The 16303-nt window shown below is 40.1% G+C and overlaps 1 protein-coding gene across 2 annotated transcripts in view; it reads right to left on the bottom strand.

The window, feature by feature from the left end:
• The window catches only part of gsk3ba (glycogen synthase kinase 3 beta, genome duplicate a), a 32809-nt gene that overhangs the window by 13224 nt on the left and 3282 nt on the right, over nt 1-16303 (bottom strand). For both annotated transcript variants that reach the window (XM_040148489.1, XM_040148490.1), the window contains exons 2-3: nt 9398-9591; nt 1879-1962 (exon numbers count right to left, since the gene is read on the bottom strand). In XM_040148489.1, the coding sequence (XP_040004423.1) occupies nt 1879-1962; nt 9398-9591 (278 nt within the window). The remainder of the gene's footprint in view (nt 1-1878; nt 1963-9397; nt 9592-16303) is intronic.

Genomic DNA, 16303 nt, shown 5'->3' with positions numbered 1-16303 from the left:
ACAGCTACAGTTGCAGTAGTCCTAGCCTGTCTCACAGCTGCACCCAGCATGAACCCTCACATCAGGGACATGAACCGCACCTACACACACCTGATCTGTCCTCATCTTATCTCTTTGTCACCGTGTCCTTTTTTTTTTTATACACACCACTATCATTCATACATACTATCCATCCATCCACTAACCTCCCTTTCCAGGTGACATTCCCTTTTGCCTACTTCACCCCCCTTCTTTTCTTTTTTTTTTTTTTTTTTAATTCTGGCCTCTATGGGTGGTAAATCCCCATACCAACAACATGGTGCCAGTCTCCATAATTAGCCTTGAGTCATACGGTGAGGGGGACGAGGAGGGAGAAGAAATGGATACATGAAATGGGACACAGGAGGGGGGGGGGTTTAAAGGGTGTAAAGGTGAAAGCAAAAGCGATTGCCAAAATAACAAGATCCTGTGATTCCTGTGGCAAGTTGCCGCTGTCAGTGTGTCAGTATACCAAGAATGAGCTGTGATTCCCAGAGGTAAGTGGACTCCTGGCATGACGCGAGGGGTGGGAAAGGTGTGGAGTTTACAGCATGGAGGGGAGGCCTCGGGTGAGTCTATAATTAACTGACTCCCTCTAGTCTGGCAAATAAATGCCCCCTACCCATCTCTCAGTCCTCTCTCCTCAGCCCCACCCCTCACCACCACCTCTCCCCTATAATCCCCAACAGCTTTCCTTGGCCTCAGTAGGTGTGCAGCAGGGAAGCATTCCTAACTGCAGTGCCATGGGTATAGTCCTGACAGCATGTGTGCCAGCTCCATGTGTGTCTATATTTGACGCATGGACCTCTGCCTGTTTGTCAGCTAGCTGAATGACATAGTCCAGCCTTGTAGTCTCCAGGGGGCTTCTAATGGTCGACATAGACAGACAGAAAGGCAGAGAGAGGGACTTCCCTGTCATGATGTACTGTATGTACGGCCAAACAGGCCAGGAGGCAGACATACAGCACAGTTGGAGATGGTGCAGCTGACAGGCACAGACAGCAACACAGGAAACATAAAAAACTAAAATAGGCAGAAAATTCCCAGGAAAACAAAAGTCAGACAGTGGCTGCACAGTAATGGCAAAAATGATAACACGTGCTGGTATGTTAGATAGTTTAATGACCATAAGAGAAAGGTAAGTTATCTGACTACTCTCCCTGACGACAAGTGCTCAATCATTTAAACACACGCTAAGCCTGGGGAGACTTAAGGTGCTCTTAAAGATGAAAAAAGAAATGTTCTTCAAGCGCTTTCACGTAGAGCAAGGAGAGAGGGTAACATTCTTTTTCTCTCTCTTTTTTAGGCAATCAAGAAGAGTTATTTAGCTATTTAGACATACTACACAACTACTACATTATGATTCATTCCACCTTTTCCTTTTAAAAATAAAATACAATATGGTTGATTTCAAAGTGTTAGAAGAACAAATCAAATCTGATTTTTAGACAGCTTTTCCATGTAGTGCTAAAAAAGGGCAAAGTATATAAAGTTCAGTCAGTTACTTCAAAAATTAACAGTTATATCAACAAAGGCTGTGGAATGCTTCAAGTGATAGGTTTAAGTGCTAAGACTCAACAAATAAATAAAATCATAAGATTCACTTGTGATATACTCAGAAGTTGCACCATGCTTAAGTTTTTTTTTCTGAGCATCCTAAGATATCTTACAGGCATCCCCTATTATCAAGAACGAGTAGGTCCGCAGTCCTGAAGAACATTTATTTTTGGTGAGTAAAAATTCCCACCAAATACCCAAACTCTACACCAACATCTACTATTTGTGAAACTATACTGCAGTATGGGATTACACACAAAATGAAGAACAAGAAGAAGAACACTCCCAACACAACCAACTGACCTTATCTCCACTGGAGTAGAAGAAGTAGCGCAGGCGGACTATGTTGCAGTGGTCCAACTTCCTCATGATCTGCAGCTCACGGTTCTGAACAAAACAAAAACATGAAGGACACGTTACATTGAGGCTTCAGACATTTGTCATGCTCATGATTTTTAAAGTGAATCTGTGGTCATTTAGGGGACCTTGAAAGCTTTCTATTGGACCAAGACCACAGTGAAGGACAGTTTAGTTTAAGTGTTGTCTACCTGAAAAGAATCTGGGAGTGTTATATCGAACAGTGCTTAAAAAAACAAAAACAAAAAAACTTTATACAGCTGGGTCTTATGACAGAAAATACACATGCTACTAATAATCTTGCAAAAACAATCATCTTGTTGTCAGCCACGTCACTGTCACAAGTTCAATGTTCCAGTTTGTCAGGAATCAGGATTTTAAAAAAAATCTCATGTGGTAGGAGCTAAAGAATGTTAATAAATAGAAAAAAATGGACATTCATTCCTGTCATGGAAGGCTGGATCCCATGGGATAAAACATGACGACACAATTATGTATTGTGTGGCATGTTGCCTGTTCCCATCAAAGGCACCAATAACTACAGAAAAAAAAACCTCAAAAGCAAAAGTTCTGAGAGAAAGATGTGAAAATAAATGTGTTAAAGTAGAAAACTGGTCCTATAAATCTTGATCCTGCAGTGTGATGAGCCACAGGCCTTCACAGGGCCACTAAAACAAAATGTAAGCACTGAAACCCAATAGGGCACTCAATCTATATTCATATACAGTGTGTCCATGCAGAAAATGGTTGTGCATATGGACTTTCTCAAGGGTGGGCAGGAATTCAAGTGTTACATAAAGCTTTAGCAGCTCCATTATTGTTCACATTTTTTCCCCTTCTCCATTCTCCTTCTCTCCCTCGCCCTTTTTATCACAGTGCTTTGTGCTGACTTGATCTAAAGTACTTGTGTATCATTTGGAGAGTGTGGACTTCACTGTAGAGACTGAATGGAGGATGGTCAGAATCCAGAAAACAGACAAGGAAGCACAATACAGGGAGGAAAGTAAAAATCAGTCAGTGGCAGAGTAGTGGAGTCATTACATCATACTCTGACATTTGTTTGAGAAGCCATGTGCAATTTTAATGGTAGAGTAAGGGCTTTCTGTAAACGGCATGGTGTTTACATTCAGGAACCCGATTTTGTAGTGCAGAATTTAAATAAGGACTGTAACCAGAATACAATCATCTCATAGCCTACTCATATTGAGTAAATCCAGGTGTGTATTCCAACTGGGAAAGTGACTTGCCACTACTCTACCTTGCTAACTAATTTCCTGGTTGACAGAGTGAATACTGAGGTAAGTGGCTGACAGGCAAACCGGTGAACTGTGTGGTTGTCTAGCTAACTGATAAGATGTTAACTTTCAACCACTCAACCTAGACAGTGCGTGCCGTGGGTTTCTAGGAAGAACATGTGGGTGAGACCCTTGCAAGATGTGCAATTAACTAGCTGCACACAGAGCAGGCAGTGACTGGATGCACCGTCTGGTCTTATGTAAACACAGGCTCCATTTTTGATGCAAAAGTGATGCAATAGCACACAGGTCAGCCCTGTACTGGTTAAAATGTGTCCCCGTGGGACACTGATGTAAAAGGAGACCAGCTCATGAGCTGCCTTAACTGACTGAAAGCACATGACTGAATGACAAGCCAAAGAGAGGCTGGCTGAATGGCCGACTAACCCACTGACACTAAAGTTTAGATAATAACTTGTGGAAGGTATAAAAAGATGTAACTCTGGGGGATAAATCTGTTGGGCTTTTGTTTTTGTGGCATTTTCTGCATGTACAGTAATGAATACTTAAAGCCTATACAAATCATCCAGTGTCTGACCAGATAAAACAGACTGAAGGTGGAAAATAAAAATCATAACTTTATATTGGCTGCTCATCTGGAACACATTTTTTTGTTTAGGGTCAGAAGAAAACATATTTAGCTAGAGTACTTAAGTTATATAACTAATAATGCGGAGGAGCAAATAACATTTGTTTTCATTAATCGTTTAATTGACAATCGTTTTACAGATTCGTTAATTTAGAGAGGAAATTATTAGTTGAATGATTAAAAATTAACAATTTTGATAAATCAATTCATTGTTTAAGTAATTTTTCAAGAAAAAATGCCAAATATTCTTGTTTTAGCCTTTATATTGTGAGGATATGCTGCTTTTCTTTGTCTTTCGTGACACTAAACTATATATCTTTAGGTTTTGGACTGCTGGTCAAAAAAAAAAGAAGATGTAAAATTAGGCTTTAGGAAATCATGATTGGCATTTTTCCCCATTATCTGGCATTTTATAGATGAAACAATTTATTGAAAAATTATTTGTCAGATTAAATGATAATGAAATTACTCATTAGTTGCAGGCCTAAAACAGTAATTGTCTATAAAATGTCTAAAACCCACAATAATCAGTTTACTATCATAAAAGACAAAAAGAAAAACAGCAGGAATTCACATTTTTGAAGCTAGAACCAGTGAATTTTTTTTTTTTATTTGAAAATAGTCAATTTTCAGATTGTATACAGTAGCTATGTGCATGATTTGACAAGCTGAAAAGCCAACTAACTGACTTTCTGAATTTGGTTAACAAAATAGTGAGAAACTGTCTGTGATGCCATCTGACTGACTGACTGGTTGACTAATGAGATCCCCCGTTATGTGGGTCAGGACCATGCTGGCTGTCGCAGGGAGATATTGCAGAGATGCTGCTGTCGTTCTACACTTTTCTGCCACTTCATGAGGATTTAATCCCCTCTCATTCTCTCTCTCTTTTTTTTTTTAAAAAAAAAAAACAGAGCAGAGTGAGCTGTCCGTCCACTAAAGAACACCTCATCATCTCAGCGGCAGAGCATCTTGTGGGTCAATAGCCTGGTGTAGACAACCCTCCCCGCAGCCTAATTCACTTACAGGCAAACACATGTGGTTCCCACAGTCCTCCCCCTGCTTTTTCATACCTTACACAGCGCACACGTACACACACAACCCCCATATCATAAAGTGACATAATGTGTGGGTCACAGACCAGCCAACGAACCATCGTGCACTGCAGGCAACGCCCTCATCTTCTTGCAGTGGCTTAGTGGGAGCGTTTGAGGTTGTGTTACGCTGTGTGTGTGTGTGTGTGTGTGTGTGTGTGTGTGTGTGTTGTTATGTGTGAGAAAGGTGGTACCATATGGAGGAGGAGCAGACGGGCTGTTCAGTAACGCCCTGCCCAGCTCCTGTTATACTGCAGTCATTCCTGCTGACCTGTCATCCTCCAAGTGTTTCAGCAGACTAGCCAGCAGACACAGAGAGAGACAGAAAGAGACAGATGGAGAAAAAGAGACAGAATGCTTCACTTGCAGGCTGCTAGAAGTGCTATACCTGAGCGCTTCATTCTGCCAGACAAATCCACATCCAGTTTCCAAAAAGATTAACAGCATAGAGCAATTGCACACCACCCACACACAAAATGTTTTGCTGCTCCAGTTAGGTAACAGCTTATTTATGTAGATGGTGGATCAAAATTAAAGGATAAGGCCAGCATTATTCTATATTTTCCATTCTGTCAATGAATCCCACAAAAACACAAAACAATGTGTAAAGCCCTGCTCATACCAGGTAAAACACAACATACTTCATTCTAGAGGCTTGGTAACGTCCTGACTACTCACAGAAATAGTTGGTAGACTATTATAGCTGGCGAGCTAGCGGCTAACATGCTAGCCTGCTGGGAACATGCTGGCACTAGTCGGTTACAATAACTCTCTGAGCATCATTCTGTTTTCTCTGAACTGGCTGTACAACCCTTTCTGGCATTTTGTTCTTACACATTATTTCATACAATAAAGAGTGGGAAAAAGCACTCCAAGCTAGCTAGCTTGTAAACTGTCAGTTAGCCTGTTTGCTAGCTTAGTTGCTAACAGGACAATGAGTTCACACAATTTACTCAAAAAGACGTATTTGTACCATCCACTCCTGTCTGTAAACTATGTCTCCTTTGTTGAGCAGTTAATACTCCAACACCAGAGAAGGTTAAATAAAACTGGATGATGACACAAAGCTTATAATCTCGCTTATAAATCAGCCCTGTCAGTGCAGCTTGCTTTCGGTCAATCACAAATTCATGTGTCAAATTCACCAAAGTGAAACCTGAGGAGAAAGATTCTTGCAGGTTTACTTCAGTCTGTCTCTCAGTACATTAATTCCCCTTACCCTTTCTGTGGTCAGCCCGTTCATTGAAGATATCAATCATTAAAAAATGATCACCAATATGTGAACTAAGTATTTTCCTAAAACAGCTAGGCGCTGTAATTTTATAGCATATGTCAGAAGTCAAATAGTATTTAATTTTGCATTTACTGGGAACTATTTTCAGCTGCATATTAATACACATTTGGGTCTCCATTAAGTGTTTACAGCAGCAGGACGGTGTACTCAGAATAAACTACTGTGTCCATCTTTATCATAATGAAGAAACATGTCACCCAGTGCAACAGTGTGGTTCATTGATGTGTTTTTAAGAGTCTTTCGACAACAATGGAGGTCTTTAACACAGTGCAAGAAGCTATACGAGGCAGACAATACCTGGTAGTCAGATAAATTAATTGGTGGTTTTGTTCCTTTTATGGGATTTGTTGTCAATAAGAAAAATATAGAAAAAAGCAATGTTGCATAAGGGCAACTACCAACATGCTCTCACTTTGTGTGTTTGATAGCGAGTGTTGGTTCTAATGCGAGCATCCATTTTCCAATAGGCTGATATGTGATCCCTCAGTTTGGAGAGGAGAATGACCCATCCCATAATGCACCAGGAGCAGACTGTAAGCCCACCAAGATTGTGTCACACATTCATCAGCTACACCCTAACAGAGAGTCTATTCACATGATTATGATGTTTAAGTTGTGTGTGTTTGAGTGTGTGTTTGTGTTTTTGTGTGTGTGTGTGTGTGTGTGTCAGTGAGAGAAGATAAAGCATTCACACATGTTGGACGAGCATGGTTCTGCTTACACAGGCTCGCTTCTTAGATGAGCACCCAATCAGACAGAAAAAAACAGAAGTGTAGAGAAAAGGCTTTTGAAGAGGAGGAATAAGAAGAAAGTAGAACACAGGTGTTTGGTTGTGTGTTTGTGTTTGTGTGTAACACTTGACAGCACGTGCTTGGCAGTCATGTGAGGAGTCTTAGCCCTTGTTTGCCTCATTTTTTTGTAACAAGCTGATCACAAGGAAGGACAGGCCGAGCTTGTAGAAAACAAGACACACAGAGAGAAAGACTGCTGAGATAGAGGGTCTGCTTCATCTGAGCACCAAAAGAAGAAAACAATGTGTGATCTTCAGCTGACCACTGAGGTGTTTAAAAATGCAACCTGCTAGTGTGTGGTAACCACAGGCTAACCAAGGATATGACTTCAGCATGACCAGCATGCAAAGTCAAAAAGAGTGTGTGTTTGTCCTTAACAAGCATTGTGTATTTTTTGACAGATGGTCGACAACCACACCCTAAAGTGACATTGTTTATCTTGTCTGGTTTTGGGTAGTGACGGACTAGCACCTCCAAAAAGGATAAACCCGTGGCATTGAGCTGCTAAAAGTATTTAGCTGAACCGGTTGGCTCAGCACAACAGTCCCAAGGTGAAAAGCAACAAGCAAACACATGTGACTAAACTTCAGCAAGTCTCACAAGAGATGAAGCTTGCCCTGCCATCACTATTCTTGTCATCTCTCGCTAACACAACGTGACTCTCCTGAGTAGACATAAAATAATGCGCAAGAGATTGCGACAACCCTGAATCAAATCACAATCAAGTTAATCCATTGACAGAACTAGTTCACACTATATACCTGAATTATTTGATTACATTATTTATTTAATGGTTGTTTTCATGGGGACAAGAACATAACACGGGCCAACGGTGCTGACAGCTGGACTTTGTTATGTTTGGACAGTGCCAGGCTAGCTGTTTCCCAATGTTTGCACTCTTTGTGCTAAGCTAAGCTAACTGGTTCCTCGCCATAGCTTCATATTTAGCATACAGACAGTGCACACGTGGAAAACCTTATAGTCACACATCATATTGCATCATCTTAACTGAGCCCTTGTGCGTGCCTTGTTCTGTAAAAGCCAGGGCACGTGTGATATTAACTTAGAACAAACTAACGTGTGGAGCATATAGGAGAGTTCACTGTAATACTGGGCATAACTTTTACAAAAATCTTTGTTCTTGCTTTTTTCTATAGCAGGTGATTCCTTGGAAACCTCCCGTTACAAAACTGACTCAGCTCTGAGCCCTCAAGAGGTATCTTTTTTTTTGAATATCACATTTACTAGTGTATTAGGTGCATACATCTAAAACTAATGGAGTCAATTACAACTTTGCAATAAAGCCTACATATTGTTTAGTTTTGTGGAAAGTTTTTAAAAGAGGTTTTGATTGAAAAAGAGTTTGTAGTTTGTGTTGCTGTTGAATTATATGGTATTATACTGAGGTGTTACCAATTATTTGTCCACCTCATTCTTATAAATGAGGGTAGGCCACCCTCCTTAATATAACCTTCATGAAGGTACGATTTATTGCGAGGCTGTTGCATTAGTTTATGGTAGATGTACTAAATGTAGTTTATATGTCCAAAATATCAGGCATAATTTTGACACTCGTCCTCATTGGATAGGATATTGAACAGGTATCCAGTTTCACGTAAGCCCGATCATGTCAGTGCAACCCAAACCCCTAAGCCTATAAAACTTAATGAGAATCTAAGCAGCTGTCGTGCAGGCTTGGCAGTCTCAGCTCTTTTATCTGTGAGCTGCGAACAAGCAGCAGGGACACTGAGGCCCCCCAACCAAGGGAGCAGAGACAATGTCGCCCCAGCCAAGGAACAAAAGCCATCAGTCAAATCTATTCAAAGCACAGGAGAAGGATTCCAGCAGAGCTTGGCTTGGAAGAAAATATGACATTTCCTTGGTGGCAACTGAACTAAACCTGACTGATGACAGAGAGTTAATGGGTTCCAGTTTGTTTGTGGGAGAAAAGACCCTCCCATCACTACTACCACACACTCACACACACACACTCACACACACACACACACACACACACACACACACACACACACACACACCCTGAAAAAAAAAATACACGCGTTAAAGCAGGGATGTGTCAATAGTAAAAAACTGAGATGTTTTTTCCTTTGTTTTCTTCCTTTTTTGCAGCTTCTCTGATTTCACTGTTTTTGTGAAAGATCACTCCATTCATGTCTCTTTCACAGTTACTCAGTCACATTCATTGATCCAACAGATCTCTTTTTTGGTTATATTGTTTAAAAAGAGCTAGAGAAGGACAAAATAGCATGAGTTTATGTGCATCGTCATCATTTATACTGTACATGCTGTTTTCTCCTTTTTATTTTTTTTCTGTTGATCCCTGACAAGTGAGAAGGTTGAGTAATCTGAAAGATACTGGATATTGTGTGTGCATGTTTTACCTTAAATCTCTTGTCTTGCAGGACCTTCTTGATGGCCACCAGCTCTCCAGAGTCACAGAGTTTAGCCTGGTAGACAACGCCGAACGAGCCATTGCCAATAACCTTAGTGTCCGTGTAGCTCACCTCCTGTGGCCGGTCGGGGCCTTGGCCCGGAGTGGCCACAACTGTTGTTACCTTGCTTCCATCCTTATCCCCTAAAGATAGAGAGACAGAAAGAGGCAGATTCTCAGAACAAAGTGGCGATTTAAAAAATTTACAATTTACAACATCAGTCTTGCTAGTCACTATCTCAGACTCAAACTGGAGCATCTAAGGGCGTTATAGCTTACTTGTTCCAGAAGCCAATTTGTGATTGACAAGTTGCCGGTTTGAATGTCTGCGGTCAAATTTCTTGGCTGGGAGAGACAGAACAATATGGCCTCCTTCTTTAGATACAGCCAGTTTAACCCCACTGGTTCCAGCAGTACTTCCAATTGGTCAACAGCTGTGGTTGTACTGATATGCTCCCAAATGACTGACAGTGAATCATGGCTGAGCTGAAACAGAGTATCCAAGCCCCAAGACATGTCCCAAAAAAAGATTGTAAACAAACACTGCAACTGTTTGAAAGCCACCATGAACTATGTTTGAAGTGTTTAGGTCTACTTTGGGTGGTGGGACATTGGAAAAAAAAAAATAAATAAATATCTAGCAAAGACAATGAAACTCACGCAAATTTTATCTTAACAGCTATAGGCAGAAAGACCCTCGAATTCTGTTTGACACTATAAATCATTACTTTTTAAAACAAGAAGCATAGGTGCTTTTATACAAATTAATGCGTCAAATGGGGATTAGCATACAGCAGGCCTAGCTTCTTTGTTCTATCCCCACTTGACAAACTCACCAACCATGATGTATAGACCGACCATAGCAATATTATTATTATTATATTATTATCACTGAAAAGTCCTAAACTAATAAGACTGTATCTTTGGGATGCTAATGCACTATAGATGGGGATCTGTTTTGATATGCCTACCCCAACCGTCCTCTTTATACCTTCCTCTCCCAACAGTCAGGACCTGCCTCTGCTCCCCCTCCATAGCAGTGTCATGGGCACATAAATTCTCAAATAAATCCCATAACTTCCTTACAAACTATGTGACAAATCCTCAACATGACACCTGCATTCCCTCTGAATCAATACCCCTACTAGGACGCTCATGGCTCATGTCTTAATAGCATATGTCTCTTTCACACAAACTGTAGCAGAAAAAGGTTGTATATGAGCCAGAAGATCCATGCATCTAAAGTAATCAAAACATCTTTATTAAATTTGTTTAACTTTAGGTGAGTTGTTGAGACAGAGTCAAACACATTTGTCAACAGCTCACAGCGGGTACACAATCATGCAGATGAGTGGATTAGTGCTGCTTAATAACCGTGGCATGATGTTATTTAATAGAAACGTCATGCAGCAGGCTGTGGTAGCAGACCACCTCCACACGTGCTGACCTGGCAAACGACCAGGCTGTGACTACTCTTCGTGTGAGTTTTAAATCAACAAACTGATTAGGTTAATTAACCCCACATGGTGTGAATTATTTTAACAGTAGAAAGTCTATGTTTTGACTGAGAAAGCAACCCAGAGGTTTTTTTTACTGGTCTGATCCATTTTCATACTCATTGGCTGGGCTTATTTTCAAGCAGGGTTATTGATTTTGATGCAAATAGTGCCTGTGTCAACACACACGCTCTAACGTGTCAGCAAAAGCAAAAATAAAAACCCTTTCAGTGTCCAGACCAGGCATAAAATAATAATTTTATATGTATGTATGTATGTATGTATGTATGTATGTATGTATGTATGTATGTGTGTGTGTGTGTGTGTGTGTGTGTGTGTGTGTGTGTGTGTGTGTGTGTGTGTGTGTGTGTGTGTTTGACACCAGTGAGTGTTCCAATTACTGAAGATGTGATTACGATCAAAGAATGAGGAAAGGGCTGGAGAAAGAAAGAAAAAAAAAAAAAAAAAAAAAAAAAGCTGAGGGGTTTGAGAGACCAGTAGGACTTCACGCTCCAGGACCGAGTCTAGAAAGAGAAACTGAGGACGGATTCTGTACCGCCAGAAATAGACTTTCTAAGAGAGAGCGCTTGTGTGTGCGAGAGAGAGAGGAATATGACTGCCTACATATTCCAACAGGGCCATTTCTACGACGCCTCTGCACTTCCTCAAACCGTGAGAAAAGTCTGTGCACACTGACACACACGCACACACACACACACACACACACACGCGCACACACACACACGCGCACACACACACAGCTCACAGTAAGATCTCACACTGGTGCAAATAAGGAATGACCAAGCAATCAGAAATGGCATTTTTGCATTGTAAGTGACTGATTGGAAGTCTGTGTGAGGCATGACCTTTCACACACTAATCTGGTAAAGACGAAAAATCATTTTCATAATCTGTCAAACTTCATGCAGATTTCCCTTCATTCTATACTGACAGAAAATTGTCACAATCACAACCGACTACTGAAGGATTATCTTCACTTCACATGTGAAATGAAATTTCCATTAAAATAAATTATTCCCATAGTGAACCATCCGAAAACGGACCAAATATCATGAATCAAACACCTTGAAACATGTGCTTGTAGGGTTGCAATGGATACTGTCAATCAGCCTGCCACAGTATTATAACCTGCATGACTAATCAAAGAGCATGATTTCATGTACATAGGCTGTATTCCTAAACTACAAAAGTGAGACAGTAGAGACAGCTGCTGGAACTTTCAGCCTGAGGCATCAATAGTTAATTCAGGTCACCAGGCTAGTTCAGGCCACAACTGAATATGGCCACCAATGTGTGTACACAATGAGGTCAAAACAACACTATTGTTGAGCAGTTACTGGACACATGTGGGGTTGGGTATATTTCAAAGTTACCAGTTTTGTCTCTGATACCAAAATGTGTAAGCATGTTTTTCTATAAAGTCTGAACAAAATGAGCAAAATTGATCAATTATTAAATAAACCAACAAGATCCAAGTATGAGTAAACAAGACTAGAGCTGTAACTATTGGTCAAATAACTGATTAGTTGATCAACAAAAAAATTACTTGGCTTTTAATTGGATTAATTTAATTGGATATTCTAGTTTTCCATTTTATATCGTCGTAAACTGAACATCTTGGGGTTTTGGACTGTTGTTTGGAAAATAGAAGACATCTGATTATGTTAACAAGGACACTAGGAAAATGTGATGGGCATTTTTCAACATTTTCTACATTTAGCAGATCAAACGATTAATCGATAAAATAGATCTGCAAATTAATCAATAATGAAAATAATCATCAGTTGCAGCCCTCAACGACACTAAGCATTTGCTGCCAACTTATGGACACCGTTCTGCTGGTACTCAAAAGCGGTTAAAGTTTCCTGAGCTAAATTTATGACTAATGAAATGCACTGATGATGGTGCCATGTTAATGAAAATGAGACCACAAACACACACCACAAATAAAAGATAAGGTGCTGTGGTTCTATTATTGTTATTATGGGCTTGTATGAGGGTTAAAAAAAAAAAAAAAAAGGTTGAGCTTTTTGAATGATGATCTGAGATTCTCATTCTCACTGTTTTCTGAAATGTGCATGGGCATGTGTAACCAAAGTCTTTCAGGCAGGTCTCGCCACTCGGCAGCCATCTTGGCAGCGCCCCCGGACAGTTATTTTGGACTACCAAGACCAGGCCCGTATCTACATGAATGGGGAGAGAGCCATAATTTCACTTTCAGTGGTCCCCGGGACATAAAAACTGCCTGTATAGAATCACCAGTCAAATCTGATAAAAAAAAAAAAAAAAAAAATGCTTTAAAAGTTTGGTGACTTTGCCCCAAAATAAGATTTAAAATGAATTTTTTTTTCCCACAGATTATACTTCTACTATGTATGCGCAAAGTTTTGCTTGCATCAATGCAACAACACGATTGGCTAGATATGTTTCCTATTCAGCTGTTATAAAGCAGACGATTGGCTTGGGGGGAAGGGGCAGGATGTGTCATACAACTGCCATCTATTCAAAATGCTTTGCATGGTTTCTCTCCTCTCTTATAACGTCTCTGGTGTAACTTCAGTGTTACACATTGTGGGAGCGCTCAGTTTTCTGCTTTGAATCTGTACTCTGATATTCACAAAAGCATTTCTTTTTCTCTTTGTGTCTGTAACCTGGACCATGTTATTCAGACAAAATTTAAAAAAAATTCTACATCTAAGTATCTTTTCTACGCATTCACAAACGTGAATTTTATATGCAATTTATACAGCAATTTTTTACCACAGGGTTTACAAAGGGTCACATACAATGACTGGCTGTCAAATTATTTCTGAACATCATTTTACTAGCTAAAAATCTTACTTACCTTTATTTGAGCCCATAAATCTTTTGTTACTCACTTCCTCACAAATAAAGCATTAGACAAAAAAAAAAATAACATTCTGACATGCATTTGCCCACTGTTCAAGGCCTATGCCCAAATAATCCAGCATTATTAATAAATTTGACTGGGTCTTTAACAAATTACGTTAACATAAAATCAAATATTCAGCAATTTGTCACCTTAAAGTTAGAAAGTTTTGAACAAGACACCAGTTTTTGTTTTTAACCAGAGGAACATTAATCCTCTGGGTACATTTTTCCTCCTTGGAGTTTATGTATATGTATTTTGTCTAACATAAACAAAGAAATTCTTTGCTAAAGTCAGGGGATTTAAAACTTGAATACTCTGACATGATGAGCCACCCACTTTAGAGCTAGTATCAGGGGGAAAAGTTGCAACGTTAACATATTAGACACCACCAGGTTGTAGTGGTAACATTATTCAAGCACTTCCTGCAAGATGAGTGATGAGATTTTTCACACCAGTCATGTTGTATCACTGCGTGCGAATGTCATGGAATGTGGACCTTCCAAACCGTCCATATGTTCATTCCTCCCTGAAATTTAGCAAACAAATGCATACAAGTGCATGCATGCATACTCGATTTATTAACTTTATGACTATTGCAGGTAAATTATAATATCACACACACTGTAGATTCAAACACTGAGGCTAATTACTATGAAATTACGTACCCTTTTAGTTACTTGAAACTGTCAAAAGCATTTTCTTGCTTAGGTTATGACCGTGTTATTATACTTGTTGTATTATAGGTTTCAAAATACAAAATGTGCAGAATGTTAATGGGTTTTGGTACATGGTGGCTGTGGACTGCAGGTCAGAGACATTTGTGAGGAATGTATGAAGAGACTTGCTAAATTCCTCAACAACAAAACAGACTGTACCACCAGCGAAAGCATGCAAGCATTGTGTTAACGTGCGCAGGTACACAACGCACTCATGCAAAGTGTTCCACCACTGCTGCAAGGCTGATGAGATAATTCACTCCATTGCTGAAACATCCCGTCACAGGAATGTTGCTGCTGCTTACACAGAGCAAGCTTGGCCAAGCAGCGTCGCTGACGTCGAGACATCAGGGTATCAGTGTGTTTTTGACCAGACACAATGTGGGTGCATAGATTTTTAGATATCAGAGTGATGTTCAACCACCACCTGCAGAGCCATGGCCGCCTTGTCCTGCCACGATATTGACTACACCCAGTGGACAGAGCAGAGACTGACTATCTTCTCATGTCTCTTTCCTTCAAAATTCAGCTCGCTTTTAAAGCCTGAGTGATTCAGATTGCTCTTGTCTTGTCTGCAAGTACTGCTGTTTCATTTGAAATAAAAAATATATATAATTAGTTCATTTTGTTCCCATCATCACTTGCTAAATGTCAGAAAGAGACAGAACGGAAAGGGGAGAAAGAGGGAAAGAGGGGGAGAGAGAGAGAGAGAGAGAGAGAGAGAGTGAGAGAGCTGTGGCTTTGAAAATGCTAAACAAGCCGCTTATTGTTCTTGGCCAGCTGCCTCACCCCAAAAAACAAAACCTGAGTGCTCATGTGGGTGTGTGAATGTATGTATGTATATGTGTGTGTGTGTGTGTGTGTGTGTGTGTTTCCGTCTGCCTGTGTAGAAGGGGTAGGAGTATTCTCTCCAGGATCATACACACTGGCTCCAGCTGCTTGAGATCATCCGCCAAGTTATTCACACACACGAGTGGAAGTGTGTGTCAGAGCGTGTGTATCAGGATGGTGGAGGTCAGGTTAACACTAGGTGTCATACAGGAGAAAAAGAAGAAAACAGGTCCAGGTAGATACCAACATGTCACGATATAAATTCAGTTACTGATTAAATAGTAGTTAGTCAGCAATAATACAACAATATTTATGTGGTTTTGATTGTTGGTTCCTGTCATGCTACATTTAGATTAAACTAAGGGTGGGTGATACAGTATATGATATCTAACAAAAATCTTTAGTACTATGGATATGATTACGAAGAGATAAAGGGCAGTCCCTGTCCATTAAATCAGAGTCACAACAAACTATATAGTTAAGTGTAATTCAACCGGTAAGACCAGAAAGAAACAATATTTAATCTAAAGTGCCTCACAATGTTAGCCAAAGCCATTATCTAGTCTCATTAGTCTCCATTACTGATATTATGTCAAGGGGTTGCCTCAACCAGTTCTATATTACAGGTTTCATTTAAGATAGCAAGTACAATTGCTTCTATTATGTACATTTGTCTAACTACAAACCCAGAGGATCTGTGCAGCCAGTACAGCAGATATCAAACCATTTCCTGAATCCTGTTCATCAGCTGGAAGCCAGATAGACGAAGAAGCCTGATCATTTCAACAAGTGCCTTTTTGTCCCAGTCCTTACCAAGATTACAATGGATTGTGTTCAAATATGTTACTTAACCACTTCACTCTGTGTTTGTATTAAGAGAACTGAATAACTTGACGGTG

Source organism: Xiphias gladius, chromosome 16 (assembly GCF_016859285.1).
Source record: "Xiphias gladius isolate SHS-SW01 ecotype Sanya breed wild chromosome 16, ASM1685928v1, whole genome shotgun sequence".
NCBI classification, from domain to species: domain Eukaryota; kingdom Metazoa; phylum Chordata; class Actinopteri; order Istiophoriformes; family Xiphiidae; genus Xiphias; species Xiphias gladius.
The sequence above is the reverse complement of the archived record's forward strand: the minus strand, read 5'-3'. Positions and strand labels throughout refer to the sequence as shown.